At 46.2% G+C, this 22,528-nt stretch overlaps 1 protein-coding gene across 1 annotated transcript in view; it reads left to right on the top strand.

Annotated features, from left to right (window-relative positions):
• The window catches only part of DNAJC15 (DnaJ (Hsp40) homolog, subfamily C, member 15), a 161,906-nt gene extending 145,097 nt beyond the window's left edge, over positions 1–16,809 (top strand). The window contains exon 5 of the mRNA XM_012648234.1: positions 16,685–16,809. Within this exon, the coding sequence (XP_012503688.1) occupies positions 16,685–16,809 (125 nt within the window). The remainder of the gene's footprint in view (positions 1–16,684) is intronic.
• Positions 16,810–22,528: the final 5,719 nt, after the last annotated feature.

Below are 22,528 nucleotides of genomic sequence, written 5' to 3' on the forward strand. Positions count from 1 at the left end.
GAGGCAGGAGGATTGCTTGAGGTCAGAAGTTCGAGACCAGCCTGAGCAAGAGCAAGACCTCATCTCTAAAAATAAAATAAAATAAGATAAAAATGAAAACATTAATTAAAAAGGGGTCCATAGGCTCATGGCACAAAAAAGTCTAAGAAATCTCTCCCTACCTTGTAAATTATGATCATTAAATGATGAAATCAAATGTATCTATCACTTAGCAGAGACTCAAGTAACAGTGGCTTGATTGTACTTCTCAACATTGTCATGTCTGTTTTCTCCTAAACCTGGACCAGAGATGCCCAAGACTTTCCTGGGGGTGTGTCAAATGCAAGCTCTGTCTAGTCAACTCTTCCTGCAGGCATTTTTCTGGCTAATCCCGGTTTTACTGAATGAGAGCTGTTGTTTATTGAGTGCTAGCTGTGTGCCAGAGAGGTGAAGTAAGCTGCCTTGATCACACAGCTAGTAAATGGGAAGCCTGTGGTCAACCTCCACGCTGCCATGTATACTCCTGGGTGGAGCCAAGAAGTCCAGATGGAGGGGGACAGATGAAGGACTCCTGCATCCTCCTAGTTTAAGAAGGTGACACAGGGGATAACAACTGAACCACTAAGCACCTATGATCTCTTCGTTCTTGCACATTCAACGAATATATTTACTAAGCACTTACTATATGCCTGGCTCTATGACAGTTGCTAGGATACCCAGCTGGGTAAGTCATGACCCTGGCCTCTAAAAAGGCCCTGTGTGCCATGGGAGCACAGATGAGAAACCCCTAACCCAGTGGGGCAAGAGGCAGGGACTGAAACAAGGCTCCCCTGTGCACGTGGGTGCGGTGTGAGGTCTGTGACGATTAATTTATGTGTCAGCTTGGCTGGACCACAGTGTACAGAGGTTTGGTCAAACATTACTCTGGGTGTCTCTGTAGGGATGTTTTTCGGGTGATATTAACACTCAGATTGGAGGACTCTAAGTAAAGCACATTGCCCTCCGTAATGTGGGTGGACCTTATCCAATCAGTTGAAGACCTTAGCAGAACAAAGACTGACCTCCTTCCTCCACGCAAGAGGGAATTCTGCCAGCAGATGGCCTGCAGACTTCCATGGCAATATGGGCTCTTTTCTGGGTCTTCAGCCTGCCGGCCCACCTGGCAGATTTTGGACTTGCCAGCACCTATAATCTCATTAGCCAATTCCTTAAAATAAATCTCTTTCTCTCCATGTATATACATCCTACTGATGCTGTTTCCCTGGAGAACCCTGAGTAATACAAAGTCCAGCTGGTTATATCCATTTGTGACTACACTCCTGAGTGCTTTACTTTTTATTTGATTGTGTCTCATGGTACACAGCTCCTGTCCTGGGGCTCTGGGCAGCTGAGAGATTTGTTTCATCACAGAGCCCTTGTGATGATGGCATATCTGGGCTCTTGTAACCAGTGCTGGTTCATTGGGCACAAACCATTTGGGGAGCACTGGGACAAGAGGGTTAGGGGGGACAAGAAATAACATTTATTAAGTGTCTACTAAGTACCAGGCACTGTGCATTTTACATTCATTTTAACCACTATTGCTCAGTATATAACAAGGTGAATAGATTATTATGTCCATTGCTCAGACAAAGAAACCGAGATCTAGAGAGGATAAGTGACTGATTTGAGCTCACCCAGTTAAGAAGAAGGATCAGAAATGGCATCCAAACCCGAATGTCTGTCTGACTCCTAAGACACGTAAAGCCAGGCTCTTTGAAACACAAGTTACTGCCTCCCATGGAAAGTACCAGGCCCAGGGAAGAGGAGCTGTTGCTCTGTAGCCAAGGAGAACTCCCTGTCACCCAGGGGCCCCTGCAGCCACACCACCCTCACATGAGAGATTTCTCTGCACCCTGCTTGAAGCCTATCAGGAAGCTCACCAAATTGTCAAATAAAGGAGCCCTTTGGTCTTAGTAGGATCTTTGAAACATTCTGCCTCTATTCTTGGCTCATAGACCACCGAATGCCACTTGACCACCTTCCGTATTTCACTCCACCATGACCCTGCCACTTTGCTCAGCCGATGAGCACCTCTCATGGGGCAGCATCGGCACTCCCGCGCAGCCCAGGAGATTGCATCTATCGCTTGTTTCCTTATCTGTGTGCTCTTTCATTCTATCAGACAAGGAAATTAAATTGGTCTGGCACCATTTGCTCTCTAGAAAGCTACTTTGGCTGCTAATTCCACCAAAGGGGGTGGATTTATTTGGGTGTTTCTTTCTGAAGTGAGTGAACAGGCCTTTTCAGAGCCGCACACAATTAACTGAAAGGCATGAGCCGCTGTGCCAGGCCCACCTGTCAACAGGATGGGAGCCAAATGGGGCAGATGGGATGGAAGCAGGGCCAGCAGAGAGCCTCTTAATTTAGCCCCAGAGTCCTTTCCCACTCTGCTCTGGGCTCCCCTGAAAATTAGAAAAACGTGGAAGGCAAAAATATGAGTCAGAGAAAAGCATCGTGGAGCCCGAGTGTTAAAAACTCACCTTCAAACCTCAGCAGTGAATGTTTAGGAAAAAAGGGCTGAAAATCAAAATAAAATATTTGTTTTGCCCATGCTGCCAGCAGGGTCTTCCTTGCCTGATCCTGTTCATGAATGAGCATCTACCTCTTCATCCTCCAAACGGGCCCCCTCTAGGAGTTTCCTGTGACGCTGCCTCCCTGTCCCTCACCCCCAGGCAGAGCCCCCTGGCCCTTCTTTGTGCATTCAGCACATTGAAATGACTCTTGGCATAATTATGGGCTGATCTTTTTATGGTTTTTATTTTGACTCTTTCCAAAAAGGAGTTAAGGTGGATTACAAACATATAATTAAAATTTTAAATAAATCACTAACTTTAAAGTTGATGACGAAAATAGGGTTATTATGTGTAAAATACATACTCTGGGGTCTTCTTGGACATCAAGTGGGTATGGCTTTGGCCCTACGTTTTCTGGCAGCCAACCCAAAGACGGTGTCTGTCAGTTCTTTGATTCACGCTGTTCACAGGTGTCAGGGGAGACGCACAGTTTGCCAGTTACTGAGGCCTAAGACAAACCCCTCTCATAGTTTCTCATAAAAAGGACCCTATGAAAGGTCATGAACAATGTCCTCAGGGTGACATAATATGTTTTATGGGTCTGTGTCATATAAATCCTTTCTGTCCACCTATGGCATCTTACCAAGGTGCCCTTTGGGGAATGCAGTTCTAGGGTGGCCAACGCAATGGGATTTGCCTACACAGTTTTCTGTTAGCCTGGCTGGATTCACAGTAGGCGTTACTGAATCTAGAGGAACTGCAGATCTTGCTTGCCTCAGTGGAGATTTGAATGAGTATTACATGGTAGTCATGAATGAATATTCATTCTTAGTATCACCAAGCATCTGAGCCCCCTTCCTGGCTCTGTGGAATTTTCTGAGCTAAGGCAGATCCTGCCTCCTACTGCAGAGGCTGAAAGTGGCAGCTACTTGCTTCCCCAGCCTTCCTTGCAGCTAGTGGGTGGGCAGATGGCCCAGGTAGCTTCAACCAGACACACTGCCCCAGAGTTATAATGACCACAGGGTGCTGGCAGTGGCTGCAGAAGGATGACATTTTTAGGGCAGCACTTGCAGCCACAGTGACTCGTAGCACCCAGTGATGGGTGCCAACAATATCAGGAGTGTATACTATGACTCCTCACTCAACCTAAGCTCTGTCCTGGCTGTAGGAACCCGAACCTAATTCCTCTGCTCTCTCAGTGAATCTGTGAGCCTGTCCATATCCTTGTAATGAGTGCATTTTCTGCTTCAGTCAGCCTGAGTTGGCTCCAGTTGCAAGAAGGAACCTGCCTGGTGCAAGCAGCTGTTCTTCTCTTCCTCCCCCCTACCCTCCATCCACCTACACACAGGGCATAGGAAAGGCAAACTGCTGTGAAAACTGAGGATGCATACAGATGTCAGGACACCAGCCAGGCCTGCCCACAGAGTCTGTCCCTAAGGGGCATGGATAGAAAACTCATGGGCCTGACACAGCACAGGCCTGGATAAGGAGAGACTGTCTTACTACTGACCCACCTGGAATCTGCAGCCTAGAATTGTGCTGTCCAATATGGCGGCCAATAGTCACATAAGGCTGTTTAAATACAAATTTAAATTAGTTAAAATTAAATACAATTAAAAATTCGTTTTCTATGGCACACTGGCTACGTAAGGAGCTCTCAGCAGCCATATGCGCCTAGTGGCTACCATTGTGTGCAGTGCAGATATAGAACATTTCTGTCACGGCAAGAATTTCCATTGGACAGCACTGGCCTAGAACCTTCAAATTCCAGGCTGAGTGGCAGGATTACTGCCTTTTGGGTCACATCCATCCTTTTTGGTGGCTGATGAGGTTGGGAGTACGAAGGCAGTGAGGAAGCAGTTCCACCCTCCCCCATTCTGGTGGCCTCAAATCCACACCAGCTGTTGGGACCACAAAACTCTGGGTGTGCCTATGAGGAAGAGTGGAGGCATGGGGAGCCCCGTTCACCCTCCTGCATCTTTGTCTGTGTTCCAGGTACTGCTGATTGTTGGCTGCTTCATAGGGAAACAAAAATAAAGGCAACCTTGAATCAAGTCCTCACCATTGTTCTCATTATCTTCGGACCTGGACCAGGCTCTGCATTCTGGGCCAGTGCAGATGCTGTCTCGGGTATGCAAATGAGCATATATGCAAATGAGTGCAAATGCAAATGAGTGTTTGCTTTCTCTGTCTCTCACACTAGGCTGAGCAGGGGCTTCGGACTCACCCCAGGACCTAGCACAGCACTTGGCACATCAAAGTACTCAGCAAGCATTCGCTGGGTCGACATGGATCTAACACAGATCCCAAGGGACCTAATGTAGAGCAGTCAGGTAATTTCCAAGCTGAACGTCGTCCTTTGGATTCAAGGGAAGGGGGAGATGCTATAAGAATGATAATAATGAGGTCAGTGATGCCATGTATATGAAAAAATGGAAATACAGAGTGTGAGCTTATTAATTAGAATGATCTAAAACATTGATTACATGTGTAAAGATGTGTGGAGTTATGGAAATTTTTTTCTTTTAAAATTTCTTAAATATTGTTGTTACCCATATCAGAGTATGTGGAATATGTTCTGACGGACGTGGTCCTCCTCTGTGAAATGGGAGCAGCCACCTCGCTGCGTTGTGTGAGGACCAAATGAGATAACGCACAAAAAACACTCAGTGCTGTTTTTGGAATATAATAAATGCTAGGGACAAGGTAGCAATTACTGTTATTTTTGCACTAGAATTTTATATGGTGATAGAGGAGGGGCACTCGACATCCACGTCGTGGCTGTTGCTCCCCTCTCCTATGGGGACTGGAAGGCTCTGGGCCTGGGGTGGGTGTCTGTGTCCTCACAGCCCAGCCTAGCCCTCTGCCCTCTGCCCACAGGGCAACTGGGCCAGGTCCCCACTACGTGCTCCTAGCAAGAGGGCACTGCCAGCCTTCCTGGACCTTTTTATGCTTCTTGGTTTAAGCCATGGGGGGGTTGGAGGGATTTTTTTTTAATTCCAGGTTTGTCATCTTTGCAAATGAGTTTGCCCTTTGCAGGAAATCCATGCAAAACAGGGACGCTCTCCAGGTTTCTTTCTATTGCCTTCTCTCCTCTCTTCTGTTCAAGTCATGCAGCTACTAATGAGGGCCTCTGTCAGCTCCCTGGGAGGACAGGAAGAGCTGCCTTCATTCTCCTCTCTCTCTCTCTCTCTCTCTCACACACACACACACACACACACACAGACTCAGGGAGCTGCCCTTCTTGTCTGCTCTTCCCTTTCCTCCTATCCCCCACCCTTCACCCTTCATCTCAATATTTTCACACCTTCCTCCCTCTCTCCCTGTGACTCTTTTTCCCTGCATCTCACCACCTCTTCTATTTCCTCTCTCTCCTAGTATGTGTGATATAAGTATTTGCTAATATTCTGAGGTCTCCTCTCTTCTCTCTCTCTTTCCCCCTCCTGTATTTCTTTGTGTAATTTTTCCATCTCTCTTGGTAACTGGCTATTTCTGCCTCACACCAGATCTCTCGATCTCTCGATTTCCCTCTCTCTTTCTGTGTATTTGTCCTCATCTTTTTGTGCATCTGTTTCTGTCTGTTTCTCGCTTCTCCCTTGTCTGTTGCACTTCGGCTCTTGGTGACCCTTAAATCTTCTGTGCTCCGGGGACTGTGGTCTGCAGTGCAGGAAGTGATAATAAGGAGTGTGGCCCCTCCACCCAACCGCCGCCATGTCCTCGACAGAGCAGGGGAGAAGGCTGCACACCCCGAACTGGATCCTCCTTCCCCAGGCCCGAGATACAAAAGCGTCTCCCCCAGATAGCCCACACCACATATGGGGTCCTGCCTGGGAAAACTTCTATTTCAGGACATCGTGTTGCAATGCTTGCAAAACAAACTTTCAAATACCAAATGTATGGAAACAAAATCTTCGTAGTTGTTTTAACTGATTTAATCTACTAGTAGACATGCAGAATAGCAAAGATGTTTATAGTTAAAACATTGCACTTTATCTTAATCCTTTCATAATCTAGTTTTTGCTGTTTTATCCCACTCTTTTTGTTTCTCAGCATAACCTTTTCATAGCAGGAGAGGTGGTGTGATGATGATCTCCGTTCTTAGAAATGGGAATCGCGGCTCAGAAGGATGCAATGATTTGCTCACTCTGGCCAGGTTGGTTTCACTGCCCCAGGACCCAGAATACTCGTCCACTGGGGCCCATGAACCTCACTCCTGCCCCTCCACACCCCCGTCAGCTCGAGAACTCTATGGTTCCCACCGGAAATCCCAAACATCTTAGATCAAACTTGCCCAAGAGAATCTGTGTGTCTTTGACGCACGTCATGTCCTTTATAAATCACCGTCCATGGGGCACACGCTCCCACGGTCTCAGGCCAAGCTGCCTCTCAGAGGTCTAATCACGTTCTCCGCCTCAGCCCACGGCAGTGAATCTTACAGCCACGCAGCAAGCACTAAAGCAGAAACCCTGGTGACAGAAGGAGCTCTCTGAGGGTTCGGTGGAATAAATTACTCAAACACTTGGGTTTCTACAAAAGTAGCGAAACTTAATTCCTGCTAAGATACTGGGATAAACAAAATGTAATCTACAGCATTGTCCTAGCTCATCCAAATCTTATCTTCGTTTTCCATGTAAGTAATTGAAAAAAAAAAAATTACAGAGACCTTGGGAGTGTTATCTTATTTGGATCCGATTTTCACCAGAACACCAAAAATTTCATACTGAAGGCACGTGCACAGTTGCTGTAAACGCCGGGGAACTTCAAGGTGAAGTAACTCCCCGGTACAATTGTGAATGCAAATGTTTAAAGCTACTCAACAATTTTCGCCTTGCAGCTGCCCATTTTATCTCTTGCAAAACTAGTAATGATACAAGCAGTTGATTATGGTTTACAATAGCAATAAACCTCTCAGAATTGGTTGTTTCCAAAATAAATAGCCATTCTGTTAAATGTTAAATAACAAGTCATAAACTGCAGAAAACAACCAATTTCTTGTGGATTATTGCCTGAATAAATTTCAGCAGGAATAGCAGATCATTAAGCTGTGAATGCCACAGATCAAAATCATTGAATTTTTTAAAAAAAATCAATCAATTAACTTAAATCCATCAAAAGGAACTTCCCTTTTACAAACCAAATCACACTACATATTTTAACGTCTTCTTAGGAGCTTCTCTTCTGCTGGTCATGGTTAGCTCGATTCTTGCCAAATCCTTCCATTGTTTTTCAGAGATTGAAGAATACCTAACCCGATGGTCAGATTGGCCATTCTGAGAGCATGCAGTTTTCCTCAGTTGCGTTTTCTAGAAGTCTACGATATTCCAGTTGATAAAACACAGACCTGTCCACTACATTAAACATTTGAGTCAAGGCTCAGTGGCAAATATATGCCAACTGCAGCTCTAATAGAGGCCGTTCTCATAAGAGGAGCCAACTTCATCGGGATGATTGACAGAAGACTCCTCACCATAGCAACCAGGGTTATCTCTCTGGAATAACAACATTAACCTCCTTCATAACCAGTTTTTCATCCTTCAATATAAAAGGCAGCTGCATGCATCTTGTATGATCTTTTATTTTTATTTTTGAATGAACAGTTAGCACTTACATAAAAATAGGACAAGATGCAGCAAAATCAAATTAATTTTGAATTCTTCCTGAAAAAAAAACAGCATTACAATGGATCTTGTAAGCAGAACAGTTAAAGGGCAGGAGGGGTTTCTGTCTCTTCTGAGCACAGGGCAACGGCAGGGAGATTTCTATTCATCTGCTGCCTCTGAAATGGCCAAGTGCATTGATTTGCTTTGTGCTGTTGTGGGAGTGGGTGGGGAGGATGCAAAGAATCTTTTCACATTTTATTCCTGCCTTATTTTTTGTTATCACGACTCCTAATACACATGTGCACACACACAAGCACCCTTAGATGTGCTCATGTGCAAAGCAATGAATGGTCTGTGGAAAAGTTCATATTCTACGTGGGAAAATATCACCTTTTTGAAAGAAATTGCTGAATGGACCCCAAACCCCCTCCTCTGTCTCCTCTTTAATGTTTTGTGGAAGCTGTAGATAACAGTGTCTTCATATGCCAATGAAGCATCTCACTAGCCCTTCACAGAGATGCCGTGCCACGCCATGGGCCTGATTTCTAATGCCAGTCTCTGCAAGTAACAAGTGTGGCACTCAAGCCTCAAGGAATAAAAACTGTGTGTGACAAGGAAAGACAGACTATAAACCTGGATGGGCCACCACCACCCAAGCTGTGTTCTCCCCGCTCTCCTCCCATATCAGATCCACTTCCCACTGGGGGCAACATCATTGCAACTGCCACCTTGAAAGGTTGAGCCACCTTTCCTGAGGCTTCTGCATCACTCAAGGTCACAATCTTGAAGCCTAAGGCCCCAGGTGTAACCCTGGAGAACTTCAGTCCTCTGCTGAGGAAGAGGCTGGGTGGGGAAAAGGTGCCCTCCAATCCAAAGCAAGAGGAGTGTGGGAACGTGGTATTTAAAAAGCAAAGCACTGGGTCGTGGGCTCGGAGGGCCAGTGGGCAGTCAGCAGAACCACTCCGCAAGATCTCTGCCTGCTTTGGATTCACTTAGCCAAAAGGCATGGCCAGTGGCTTTCAAAAGTTGGTCTGTGAAGCAATTTTGTATGAGGTTCGGAAGTAGGAAAAACTCTTTGAGACCCCCATTGTGTTGGACACGAGTGTTGAAGGCCACCTCATTTCTGCAGGTGCTGCCCACCCTGCCACCCCAACACCCACCAAGAGCATCACTACCTTTGCCAAGTTCTGGGACTCCCTGGAATCCAAACTGAGGCCCTGAGCCTGTGCGACCCACAGCCCACCTCAGAACACGTTCACTCCAGCTGGCCCTTCCCACTCCAGGGTTTGGGTAAAATGCCACAGTCACGAGTGGCTCCTGAGGGACCAGATGACACCCAGAAATACAGGGTGCTACCTCCATGGGAGTGAACCTGGACCCAGGTAGCTGGAGGTGAATGATCCATTCCCTCTGCACCAAAGTACAGTTTATCCTGGCAAACTTTCTGCAGAAGTCCCATGGGCTGAGGGGACACACTCACAGAGAGGCCTGTGTCTCTGGTCACTCACCAAGAAGCAGTGTCCAGGGCAGCACCATTGCATCTCCTTGACCTTCGTTGTTCCTGCCTTCCTTCCTCTTTTTTTCTTCACCCTCACCTCTCCGGGGTTTCACCTTCCAAATAAAGTAGCTATGCTGTAACCCTTGCCTCAGGCTCTGTATGGGAGCCTGGGGCTGAGAAATCCACCTCCAGGAGTCATACTCCGCTCCTCCCCGTGGCGTGCTTTTTAGACAAAAGAGGGGTGGTGAAAAGCGTGGCCCTTCTCTGTGAATCAGTTCAAAGACTCCCCCCTCTATTTGCTAAATGACCCCTGGCTGTACAGCTACTTCTGGAAGGTACAAGTTTCCTGAAAGCTGGGTTTTGAGGAAGGGTTGGTTAATTGACTTTAAGAAATGGTGTAATAGGTGGCTCATACCTATAATCTCAGCACTTTGGGAGGTGGAGGCAGGAGGATTGCTTGAGGAGACCTGAAGAGTTCAGGACCAGCCTGAGCAACACAGTGAGACCACATCTCTTAAAAAAAAAAAAATAGCCAGGCATGGTGGCACACGCCTACAGTCCCAGCTACCCAGGAGGCTGAGGCAAGAGGATGGCTTGAGCCCAGGAGTTCAAGGCTGCAGTGAGCTAAGATTACACCACTGCATTCCAGCCTGGGTGACAGAGCAAGGACTCTGTCTTAAAGAAAAAAACAATGGTGTTATGGGCCTTTCTACTTAATTGACAGAAGGCTTAATTGATAGAAAATTAAGCCTTCTTGCATCCAAGATATTTGCAAATAGTTTTCTTTAAAACAGAAAAGAAATTCCCTTGAATGGTCGAAAGAACAACAGCAATAGTAGCAACACCTCGAGTCATAAATCGCCCAGGCTTTCAGACTGAGGAGACTTAATACCTACCTTAAAAGCACACACAGGTGGCGTCACCTTCCCTCGTGTGGAGGAAAGAATGCCGATGCTCTTCCCCTCCCACTCAATGCCCTCCTCACGAAGACTTGCTACTAAACCCTCCACCTCGTGTAAATATTTCATTATTTGCTAGTGTGTTGGTTTATTCATGTGCCTGGCCCAGCCATCCTGTGATCTCTCTGTTGGTGTGGAGTCTGTGTGTGACTGGCTGGTTGCAGCTAATGAGGCCAAAGCCTGGGTCGAATCCCCAAGGGGGCCAGTTAACTCCACTCTGTTCCATGGCCTAGGCCGCACCCAACAGCTCTAGTCGGAATTTGTGTTGTACACACTGGGCCAAGGGGATGGGAGGGTGGAGGGAAGGGAGGGTGCAGACAGTTCAACACGTGGTCCCACCCCTGCTGGAGACATAGCTATTGCCCTTAGCACCTTCATCCTCCATAAAGGTCAGCACTGGTTCCTTCCAGAATTACCTAGCTGATCCTCTATAAGGTTAGGGGCTGTGTGCATGTATGTTTTAACATTTTCCCTTTTTTTTTGTCTTTTATATTTTAGAGAGGGGGTCTCACTCTATTGCCCAGGCTGGAGTGCAGTGGTGCAATCATAGCTCACTGCAGCCTTGAATTCCTGGGCTCAAGGATCCTCTTGCCTCAGCCTCCCAAGTAGCTGGGACTACAGGAGTGCACCACCATGCCCAGCTAATTTTTCTATTTTTTGTAGAGACAGTGTCTCACTGATGCTCAGGCTGGTCTTCAACTCCTGAGCTCAAGCGATCCTCCCACCTTGGCCTCCCAAAATGTTGGGATTTACAGGTGTGAGCCACTGTGCCAGGCCAAAATTTCCCTTTTCCATTAAATCTGCAAGTATTTACCAAGCACCTCTTATGCGTTAAGGAGCATGACATACTTCTTTTGCCTTGATTCCCTTGGGCATTCGTTCTTCATTCACTAGAACACAGCCTCCTGGGGAAGCGCATTTGTGGACATCAGAAAAGAAACTAGGCAGAGTTACAGATTTTGGTATAATGTTCAGTGAAAATATGCAAGAAAAAATCATTTATTCACTCAACAAATATTTATTGACTGCCTATTATGTCTCCAGCACTTAGAGACTATCATGGTAAACACAACAGATTTTAAAATTCCTGCTGTATGGAGTTTATATTCCAGTGGAGGTGGTGGTGCAATAGACAATAAATAAGAAAAGTTAGTAAGAAATGTGCATATACCATGACGATATGTGCAAAGCAGAAGAATAGAGCGGGAAACAGGGACAGAGGTTACTGGTACGGAAGTGCATCTGTAATTGGGCGGTTAAGGTAGACCTGGATGAAAAGTGATGTTAGGACAACGACCTGCAAGGGGTGAGAGTGAGCCACGGGGACAGGACGGAGGGAGCACAGCCAGGAGGGCGGCATGTTTGAGGGACAATGGCCTGCAGGGGGCGAGAGTGAGCCGCGTGGACAGCAGAGGGCACAGCCAGCAGCGCGCGCGTGGTGCGTGGCATGTTCGAGGGATGGCGAGGGGGCCCCCGTGGCTGGGGCGGGGTGAGGCAAGGGGAGGCGATGGGAGACACGGCCAAGAACAAAGGGTGGAAGGAGGGCCAGGTGGGGTCCGCAGGTCCTTGCGAGGGCTTTGGCTTCTTTCTGAAGGAGTCAGAAAAGGCTTCATCAAAGACGCTGCTTTTGAGCTGCCTCTCAAAGGCTGGGTCCTGTTAATTCATTCGCGTGCACTCCCATCAAAGCAGGTGTTGCCAGACTGACCGTGCAATTTGGGAGATATCATGTGCACGTACCGGGCTGAGTTTTCAGACCTGAAGACGGACTGGAGCCAGCATCTGCTCCTGCCCCGCCCCTGTCCCACCCAGTCCCCGGACGCTCAAACACGCCGCCAGCCCGGGAGCCAGGCAAGGCCTATGTGGTCCCCTGAAGGGAGCCCTCGCCAGGACTGAGACTAGTCTGCCCACCAGCCAGGCAGGTAGGGGCTCGGAACAGAAACAGGAAAAGAAAGAAACGTGTCATTTCTTGCACTGTACCGTTACAGACATCCATTTATGCTTGCCAAAGAAACAAATGGAAATTACGTGGCAGGGTGACTCAAGGGCAAATGAGTGAGGGGAAAGCAAACACTCCCTGGGCTGCGAGCAGGAAGGGGTCATGTTGGGGATATTGGAGTTGGGGGAAAATTACATTGGGAAGAGGTAATTATAGAATATTTTGAGGATCAGGCAAGATTTGAGCTGGTCTCAAAGCACAGCTGAGATTTGGATCTCCCAACAGGAGGAGGGAGAGCACGACAAGTCTGTATCCCAGGGTGAGGGATGGTAGGGATTTCTGGACATGCTCAGGGCTCAGGAGGAGGACTGTCTAAGCCAGAATGGAGTGGCTGTGTGGAGAGACAGGAGGAAAAGAGGCAGCAAAGAGTGGAGCAGATTGTGGGGGTGCTGGAATGTCAGCTGGGGAAGCTTGGACTTTTGCTGAGGGCAATTCTCCGCTTCGGATGGCAGGGTTAGAGCAGACAGAACCACGTCTGTTCCCTTATGTGTGTGTGTGTGCATATGGAAGCCTTGTCCGATATAAAATGCAGGAGACTCAGTTAAATTTGGATTTCAGATAAACAGCAAATAAGTTTTCACTATAAGAATGTCCCATGAAGGCCAGGTATGGTGGCTCATGCCTGTAATCCTAGCACTCTGGGAGGCTGAGGTGGGCGGATGGTTTGAGCTCAGGAGTTCGAGACCAGCCTGAGCAAGAGCGAGACCCCATCTCTACCAAAAAAATAGAAAGAAATTAGCTGGATAACTAAAAAATATATAGAAAAAATTAGCTGGGCATGGTGGCGCATGCCGGTAGTCTCAGCTACTTGGGAGGCTGAGGCAGGAGGATCGCTTGAGCCCAGGAGTTTGAGGTTGCTGTGAGCTAGGCTGATGCCACAGCACTCTAGCCTGGGCAACAGAGTGACATTTTGTCTCAAAAAAAAAAAAAAATGCCCATGAAATATTTGGGACATAAATAGAGGACGCCCAGATAAATTTAAATTTCACATAAACAGTGTACACTCTTTTAGTATAACCATCTCAAACAATATTTAGCATGTAGTTATACTAAAAAAATTCATTGCTTATGTAAATTAAAATAAAATTCTAAGCCCCCCACTGACTGAACAGACCCCTTCTTGGCCAAAGGGCCCCAGAAAGATCTTAAAACTGAGTTCCCAGCCAGGAACAGCCTTGCTCAGAGACTGGCTGAGCTGCTCAGGAAGATTTTTAAAATATTGTGAACTAAAAATAAAATTCTAAGCCCCCCACTGACTGAACAGACCCCTTCTTGGCCAAAGGGCCCCAGAAAGATCTTAAAACTGAGTTCCCAGCCAGGAAAAGAAGGGAGGTCAGACACATCTCACTATACCCCCTCCCTTTTGGAGTTCAGATGCAATAGTTGACCAGCATCAATGTTAAAACAGAGATCATAAGACTGACAAAACCGACCCTTTGTGGCAATACGATACTAAATTATTTCTTTTTTTTTTAATTTTAAAAAGTGTCTATATTACTCTAAAGAAAATAAATTATTAACAAGACCTAAGGTCATGCAAGGCAAAGGTTAAATCATGCCTACAGGCCATTGATTTGCTTAACAGACCACTTTGAGTTAGTATGTTATGACTTGCTCTATGATTAACAGATTTCCTTATCTTAAAACATTCCTCTGTACTGATTCCAAGCCTTTAGACAAAGCTTTATTTCTTTAGCCAATTATAAGTCAAAGAATCTTTGAACCTACCTATAACCTGTAAGCCCCCCTACTTCGAGATGTCCCACCTTTTCAGGCCAAATCAATGTATACCTTCCATGATTTCTGATTTTGCCTGCAATTCCTGTCTCCCTAAAATGTATAAAACCAAACTATAACCTGACCACCTTGGGACCTCTTACTCAAAACTTCTTGGATTTATGAATCCCCGGGTCGGTGGTCACACATATTCAGCTCAGAATAAACCTCTTTAAATTATTTTGCAGAATTTGGGCTTTTTTTTTTTTCTGTTAACACTTATACAAAATTCAAATTTAACTGGACATCCTGTATTTTTATTTGCTAAATCTGGCAACCAGTATGTGGTACTGAATTAATATTGCCTAGCGAGGCTGCAGGATCCAGGGCAGTCTCCTCCTCTTTGTTACTCTGACTCCCTGGACACCTCTGAAACCAGGGAGCCCATTTCTTGGCCACCCTTGGGTGCCAGCTCAGCTGTCTCATGGCCCCAGTTTGTGAGTTAACTGTGAGAACTGCTGGGTCCCCAGCAGCTTTATTTTCCAAGTGTCCACCCCATCACCCCAAATGTGCTTCTCTGGAGCATGGACCAGGGATCCTGACTTTTCCTAGCAGAGCAGCAGCAGTGCCGAGAATCAATATGCTGCCCTGACGTGTGGAGAGGGCTGGAACACAGCCTGCTACCCTGTGCCCTGCAGTATTGATTATGCAAGCGGCTGTCCGTGAACCAAGCAGGCACGCTGAAGTAGGATGCTGTCTGGCAGCCTTCGTGTCATGGGGATGACGCTTCAGATTTCTCTTGAAGCCTGCCTGGCTCAAAGAGAAAACCAGCATGTTCTTTTCTTTCACTAATGCAATACCTTGAAGAGCTGCATTGCATTCTTCTTTTTCTTTTCTTTTCTTTCTTTTTTTTTTTTAATGTAAAGTTGTGGGAGTGGGAGGCAGAAACCACATTGGTCCTCTCTCTTTTGGGACTGCCTCTCTTAAATGTGGTCCATCATTCAGTTTTAAGAGAACCAAAAAGCAAAATGTAAAAACTAATAGAAGTCATTTTTTATTGAAAGCCTAAGAGTATGAGAGTGAGCATTTTGTATATCTTGTAGTGCTTTATCCTGATAATAATTCCATGAGTTAGATATTACTCTCCCCATTTTACAGATTCAGAAATGGAGGCTCAACCAGGCTAAGTAATTATCTCAGGAGCATGCATCCTGCTAGTCGGTCAGAGCTATGGTTCAAACCCAGGTCAGTTTGACTTTTAACGCTACTGTCTGCTCAGTGAGCCATGTACAATGCATGCACTGCTTGTTTGTCATCCTAGCTTGTCCTTTCAAATTCCTGAGTGATGAACGTCCTTTGAGAAACTGTCCCTGGTTGCCCTGAAAAACATCGATACCTCTCTCTGCTCTCAGATGGTTTTCTTTCCCCCAGTGTTGTAGAACCTCCCCACTGTGCTATAAAAGCACATTCACCTTTCTGTGTCCTCATTAGTCCACAACATCCTCAAAGGCAGAGTCAAAGTCTTTCTACCAAGTGTATTTCTCTCTAGCTGCAGGGTCTAGAATATCACTTAGCACCGCAGTAAATTCTCCATGAATATCTGCTCTTGGTTGCCATCGTTTCTAATTCTCTTTTCCTATTTGTTTAGGGAGCTTCAAGGATGCTGTCCTGTGGGCATGTTTCACGGTGATTGCTGGGTTCCAACATTCTTACCCATTTTTCACACTGAATTTTACATTTGCCCGTCCTTACTGAGGACCCATCTGAGTGGTCAGTACCAACATCGATAGAAAGTTCTTCCATGGTTGAATGATTGAACAAGTGTGGTTGCCATGAGGATTTCATTTGCAGAAATGCATGCTGGTTGTCTCCATTGCTCTTTCTGTGATTTGGTGGAAAATGAACCCAACAGGTGGCCTAATTACCTGCACCTGGGATCCCAAGGTCAATGTTTTTTGGGTCAAGGTGATAAGCTGATCCTTCCTTCTCAGAAAAGCGCCTTAGAAAAGTCAGCCTGTTTTTGAGATGAGCGCATGTTCCCACAAAACCCCTTCCAGAAAGTATACAGGCAGATTTTCCCACAATTCTGCTCCCAGGAGGGAATGTGTGATCCCACGTGTACCATGGCCCTTCAGGGATGAATAGGCCGGGAAGCCCATGGTTCGTGCTCCAGAACAGACATCGGCTGAGCACACTGGATGGATTTCGTGTCTACCCACCCGAAGCCCAAGTGCTAAGGAAGCCTCTAAATGGAGATCGTAGCACTTAAACATTTTCGATCTTTGTGTTCTTCGAACGTTGAGGCTCTTCAAGGGGCTTGATGACTGACAGTGATGGCCCTATCACATTAATTCTTCTCACAACAGCTGTTTTTCATACAGGTCTTATCTGGGGCAAAGATGACTATGACAGAAATCTGGGCTTGTTCTTGCTGACAGAGTTAAATTTGGTCTGTGTTTCCTTTGCACAAGAAGAAAGCCTGATCCGCACTGAACAACTGTCTTGAGGGCACATCCAGAGCTGAGTGTGTCTCTCTCATGTTCATCCTTTTATTGTTTTTGTGACTGTACATATTTCAGTGATGTCAGGAATTTTTTAAGACTCCACCTTGGGGGAAGCTCAAGAAGTGGTCTGCGTTAGCATTGGTAAGGCCTAGACATTTTTATGCATATAAGCCTGGCTGTTTATTGATCCCTTGGAATGAGAAACCAACTGGAATATCCTGGCTGTGAGAAATATAACCCTTGACCAGCCGAAGCCATTTGTCTGCCTTCCCTGTTGAAAGAAGCACATTTAAAATTCCTCACCTGGGAGGGACTTCTTAGAAAGAATATTTCATGCAAGCAAATACACTTCTTGGACTTGAATTGCAATTTGGATTAGAAAAAATGACCTCATTATGTTTGGGCATATATTTTGTTAGAAGCCATTTTGAAAACAAGAGCATGGATTATTCAAGGGGCTCTTGAATCGTTTATATATGATCTATAGCTTGGGGGAGATTTTGGATGTATTTTGCTCCATATCCCAAATGAGGGTTTTGCAGTCCGAACTGCTGATACGTTGATTTAATGCTGTGTGTTGCTAGGGAGGAGGCCCCAGCAAAGTTCAGAATGTTAAAATAAAGTGTTAAAATATGCTGGGAGGAAATGCAAAACAGTTCTCAAGTTCCATTTTGAGTGCTTTATTGATAGTTACTGGAAGGAAAAAAAAAAAAACTTCAAAAATTAAAGTCAGAGATTTATATTTTGGACACATTTTGAATTTTGGAGAATGTTACCTTTTCCTCCAGAGGTTTTGTTTTGCTTTTTAAACTAGCCAGGTTGTTGTGTGAAATACATTCTCTAAGGAAGGTTGTAGAAACTTCCAATCAAGGTTTTCAGTTTCTAGTGCTTCGTAGGCATCAACTGTGCCAAAAACTTTCTCTCTTTTTTACAACCTGCCACTTCCAGAGGCCTGCGCTTGGCAGGCAGCCGACTGAGGGGCATTGGAGGACCTCGCTGGAGAATGGACCTCAGCAACCCGTATTGAGGTCACCTGGGTTGCTGGTCCTGCTAGGGACTTGGTTCTGCGTCTGCTGCTGCCATTCACTTTGCCAAAGATGGATGAAGGGGCACGACTGCAGAAACCTTAGAAATTAAAAAAATACACACACACACACACACACACACATATGTTGTCGGGTGGATTTTGAGAAATTTCCATTCAGAGGATGACCAAGGGTGGCAAGACTATTTTGAATCCACAGTCTCACACGTAGTTTATGGGATGTAGGAAGTGATATTTGGCCTGATGTTTCTCTCTCAAATGTCATTGACATCAACAAGGCTATGTGCTAAAAACAGATTGCAGTGCCTTCCTGATTTCTACTGATGAAAGCTGTGCTTCTCAAATGCTAATGTGCCTATGAATCACCAGAGCATAGGAGGATCACGTTCATGTTAAATTGCAGATCTTGGTTCAGGGGGTTGGGGTGGGCCCAGAAATTCTTCTTTCCTAAGCTCCCAGGTCATGTTGGAGCTACAGGTGCAGGATCCAACTTCCCCCTCACTCTTGGGAAGAGAACACCCAGCCTCTCCTTGTGGTGTCTGCAGGGCTGAGCTGAGCACCTCCCGTGAGATCTGGCAGAACCCCAGCTACTCAAGTTTGCAACACAAGGGAAGGGACCAAGGGGCTGAAATTCCCTCCCTCGGGGAGAGATGGGGTTCTCTGAGATAGAACGAGGGAGGGAAACTGAAGGGAACTAGGGGACCTGGAGGAAGGAGCTATATGGGGAAACAGGCTATTAGCAGGCGAAAGGGAAGAAGACAGGGAGGGATGTCTCCGCGGAAGCCCCCGTACCACTTGCCACCCTCAAAGACTCAAGTCCGCAAGTCCATCCTTCCGTGATAGAATTCAGTGGCTAAATGAAATCTACTTAGGACTTCTATTTCTTCCTCATGGTAATGCTATTTCGAGCTAGACCTGAACTTTCAATAAATAACTTTCTCCTAGTTCCACCATCATCTTCTTGTTATCATCCATGTATCAACAGGGCACAGTGAAACACCGACAGAAAGCCCCCTTATTTTCCCTAACTCCTGTTTTTCAGTCCCATTCCTCCCTAACTGTGGACAATATCTAGGGCCAAAGATGTAGCTGTTCTGGTTACCTCCAGGTAATGTACGTTCTTATGATCAGATATTAAAACTCCCAAAACAATCCGATCTCAAAAGTGCAATCTCTCAACCGATTTAAAGCTTGTCCCCTCCCTCTAGCTCGGGCCAGACTTGGCTCCAGAAACCTTCAGGGAAGGACAACATGACCAATTCCGTGCCCTCCCCACCTGCTCTGGTGCTGAGGGCTCAGGCTGGGCTGGGGGTGGGCAGAGGAGCAGCTGGAGTCTGCCCTCCCTGTGACTCCGTCCTAACTCAGTGTCAGCTGGCTCCAGAGGGTAATTTCATCAGGAGCATTTACCCAGTAATGGCTACCGCACTGTTCTAGATGCTATGGGAAATGAAGGGCCTCAAAATAACTCTCATTGTGAATTGTTCAGAGTTTGCAGGGTGCTTTTCTCTTCTTTGTCTCATAAACTGTTCTCCCTCAAGGAAAGCTGTCTAGTTCCCAGCCGCAGAGTGGCCCTGGCCTGAGGCGTTTCCCTGGGGACCTGTCCAGACAGCCTTTCACTCGCCTCTGACATCTCTTTGTGCTGCAGTCACCTGTCTGAGAAGACTGCTCATGACAGGCTTGGCCACATTCCTTCGCTCAAGATATATAGACGACTGGAAGTGAAACTGTTAAAATTACTAAAAATTTCAAGACCTCTGGTAAGAATTTGCTGGATAATGTCTAATAAGTACATTCTAGGGTTCAGAATAAGACACCGTGGGGAAAAGGAAGAAAGAGAAGAGGGAAGCAGACTGCCCGGCGTCCCGACCGCAGAGGCTCTATGGGGTTCTGGTGCGGCTGCCCTGACTCTCAGAGGACAGACGCCAGAACGGATCCGGTGTGAAAGGTTGACCCCTAGGCGCGAGTATACGTGGGCCCTGAGTCCTGCACACAGAGTAAGAGTGAAACTTTAATGCTTTGCTGTCATTCACAAGAAGGCATCAAGGTTTAAAGATTCCTTGTTCCGGGTTGAATTTTGTCTCCCCTCCACCCCCCAAAAAGACATGAAGTTCTAAGCCCCACTGCCAGTGTGACCTTATTTGGAAACAGGGTCGGTTTGGATGTCATCAGTTAAGATGAGATCAGAGTGGAGTAGGTGGGCCCCTCATCCAGCACGACTGTTTCTTACAGGAAGAAGGCAGAGGCTAGACAGACGCGCGCTGGGGGAGCGCCATGGGATGGGGAGGGCAGAGCCAGGCACAGCCGAGCACTGCCCACAACACACAGAAAGTAGGAAGGGACAAAGAAGCCCTCGGCAGGAGAATGGCTCTCCCAACACCTTGATTTCAGACTTCTGGCCTCCAGAACTGTAAGAGAATAAATTTCTGTTGTCTTAAGCCACCCGGTTTGTGGTCGCTGCTGCCCAAGAGGGTTCGTTTGCCCACTGTGCAGAAAAGAGCCAACACACTAAGGCAGTAGGTGTGAGGCGGAGAAAGAGTTTAATAATTGTTTTGCAGCCGAACAGGGAGATGGGAGAAATTTGTCAAATTTGCCTCCCTGAGAGGCTAGGAATTTTAAGGGGAATTTGGCAGGTAGGGGGCTAAGGAATTAGCATTGCTGATTGGCTGGGTTGGGGGTAAAATCATAGGGAGGTAGAAACTGCATTCTTGTGCTGAGTCAGTTCCTCAGTGGGGGGCCGTAGGACTGACTGAGTCCAGCTCCACGGTGCAGATCACCCATCTGGTCTGCATCAGTGCGCCCCAAGGAATGCAGGGTCTGGAAAACATCTTAAAAAGCAGTCTTAGGTTCCACAATAGAGGTGTTATCTATGGAATCGATTAAGGGATAAATCTTGGGAGCAGACTCCTGAGCAGTAAGCAATTATAGGGAAGCAGGTTATGGGGCAGACGCTGGTTAATTCTTAAATATAGCTAGACCTTGCAAAGCTTAGGCCTCTAGCAAAGTTTTAACCCCTTGATTTCAGTTGATTTTATAGAGATGGTTTCAGTACTTTGTTATGGCAACTAACAAAGTACTGAAAGCGTAACTAGGAAACAAACCCACCCTCTTCTGGCCTTTACAGCAGGGTCGTAATTGCATTTGCTCATGAGCATATCTGATCTCGCTCAATAGACTGGGAGGCCGAAGCTTCCCTGGAGCTCACTGCCTAACACAGCACAGTGCATGCCTGTTCATTTTGGTTGAGTGAACAAATTTTAGGACTTTAGATCTTAATGGTGTATTAAATACAAGTAAAATATAAGAATTAACAAGGGAGAAATGCCTACCTAGATCGGCGTGTGTATTTTATTCATAACGACATTAGATAATCTTGTTTATGATTTGCATAAATGAGCTATTATGCCATAATTTGAAACTCAAATCAGTGGCTTCTCTGCAACATGAATGAAATGGAACAAAAGTCTTCATCTCTCCATATGTTAAAGATGATTGCTGTTAGCCCAGTGACGGGCCCTGGTCTTCAGCGCCTCATAACTCCTCAGCATCTTTTTTGGTTTCTCGCTGGAGCTGGAATGGCTGCTAAGGGACTCTTCCTGCCTGTGAGATTTACATTATTTGAGATTTAAAGCAAACATTATTTCAAAACTAGCACTAACTTCAGTAATTGACTGAAGTTAATGCCTCAAGGTGGACTCCCAGGTCATCAATTTAACCTACCTTGCTCTTAATTGCCAGGAAATAGCTGGCCTCTGGATCACTGCTGTACACCTGAGAGGCCACAACAGGAGGGGCCCAGTGCCTTGGAAAAGATTTGTGATGATAATCTAGTTGGATCTTTATTTCTTCTTGGATTCCTCTATGAATAGCAGCTTAGCAATACTCAGTGGAGAGGGCCCACGGCATGCATGTGTGTGCATGTGTGTTCATGAATGAACCGGCACCGGCAGAGGTGAGGACTAGGGAGAACCTATACTGCAGTCACTTACAGGATGATATATAAGAAAATACTCAGGAGATAAGAGAAATAAAAAAAATTAATTAGAAAAATTCCCAATTCCTTTAATAATTCTGTCTCTCCTTTCACAATTCTTTATTCTTTGCATTTAAAGATTCTGGTTCCGTTGAGTGGTGCCGTTTACTTCTTATTCAAATGAGATAACAAGTGATATTTGGGGGGAATTTTCTTTGACACGGACAGAGCCCATGCCCTTCAACTCCATCGTCAAGTTCACGCAAGCACATCTTCCTCAGTCCAGCTTTCATTCAGTCCGGTAAGCGCAGGTTGATTTCCTGTCTTATGCCAGACTTGGTGCTTGACAGTTGAATACAAAGATGAGTAAGACACAGCTCCAGATGAGGAGGAGATTATACTCTGGCGAGGGGGACAGACGCATCACCAAGGTCTGGTAGGGTCCCTTCATTTTCTGTCCTTAACAGTGATCTCTGCCAATCTTTGGAGGTCAATCAAGAGGTGAAGTCGTATTGCCTCTAAAATCTGGGTCCTCTCTTGGGTCATGAATCTCTTCTATGAAGTTTATTGCACAGAGGATCTCAGAAGTAACCCACCCAAAGAGATGGACAGGCCCATTTCTCCCTGGACCAACCTACGCTGCAGACCCTGCCAAATTCAATACTTGAGACTACAATGTAGACACGTGAAATTCTTTGCTGAGTGG

The sequence above is a fragment of the Propithecus coquereli genome, unplaced genomic scaffold, assembly GCF_000956105.1.
Source record: "Propithecus coquereli isolate 6110/MARCELLA unplaced genomic scaffold, Pcoq_1.0 Scaffold11, whole genome shotgun sequence".
In the NCBI taxonomy this organism is placed as follows: Eukaryota; Metazoa; Chordata; class Mammalia; order Primates; family Indriidae; genus Propithecus; species Propithecus coquereli.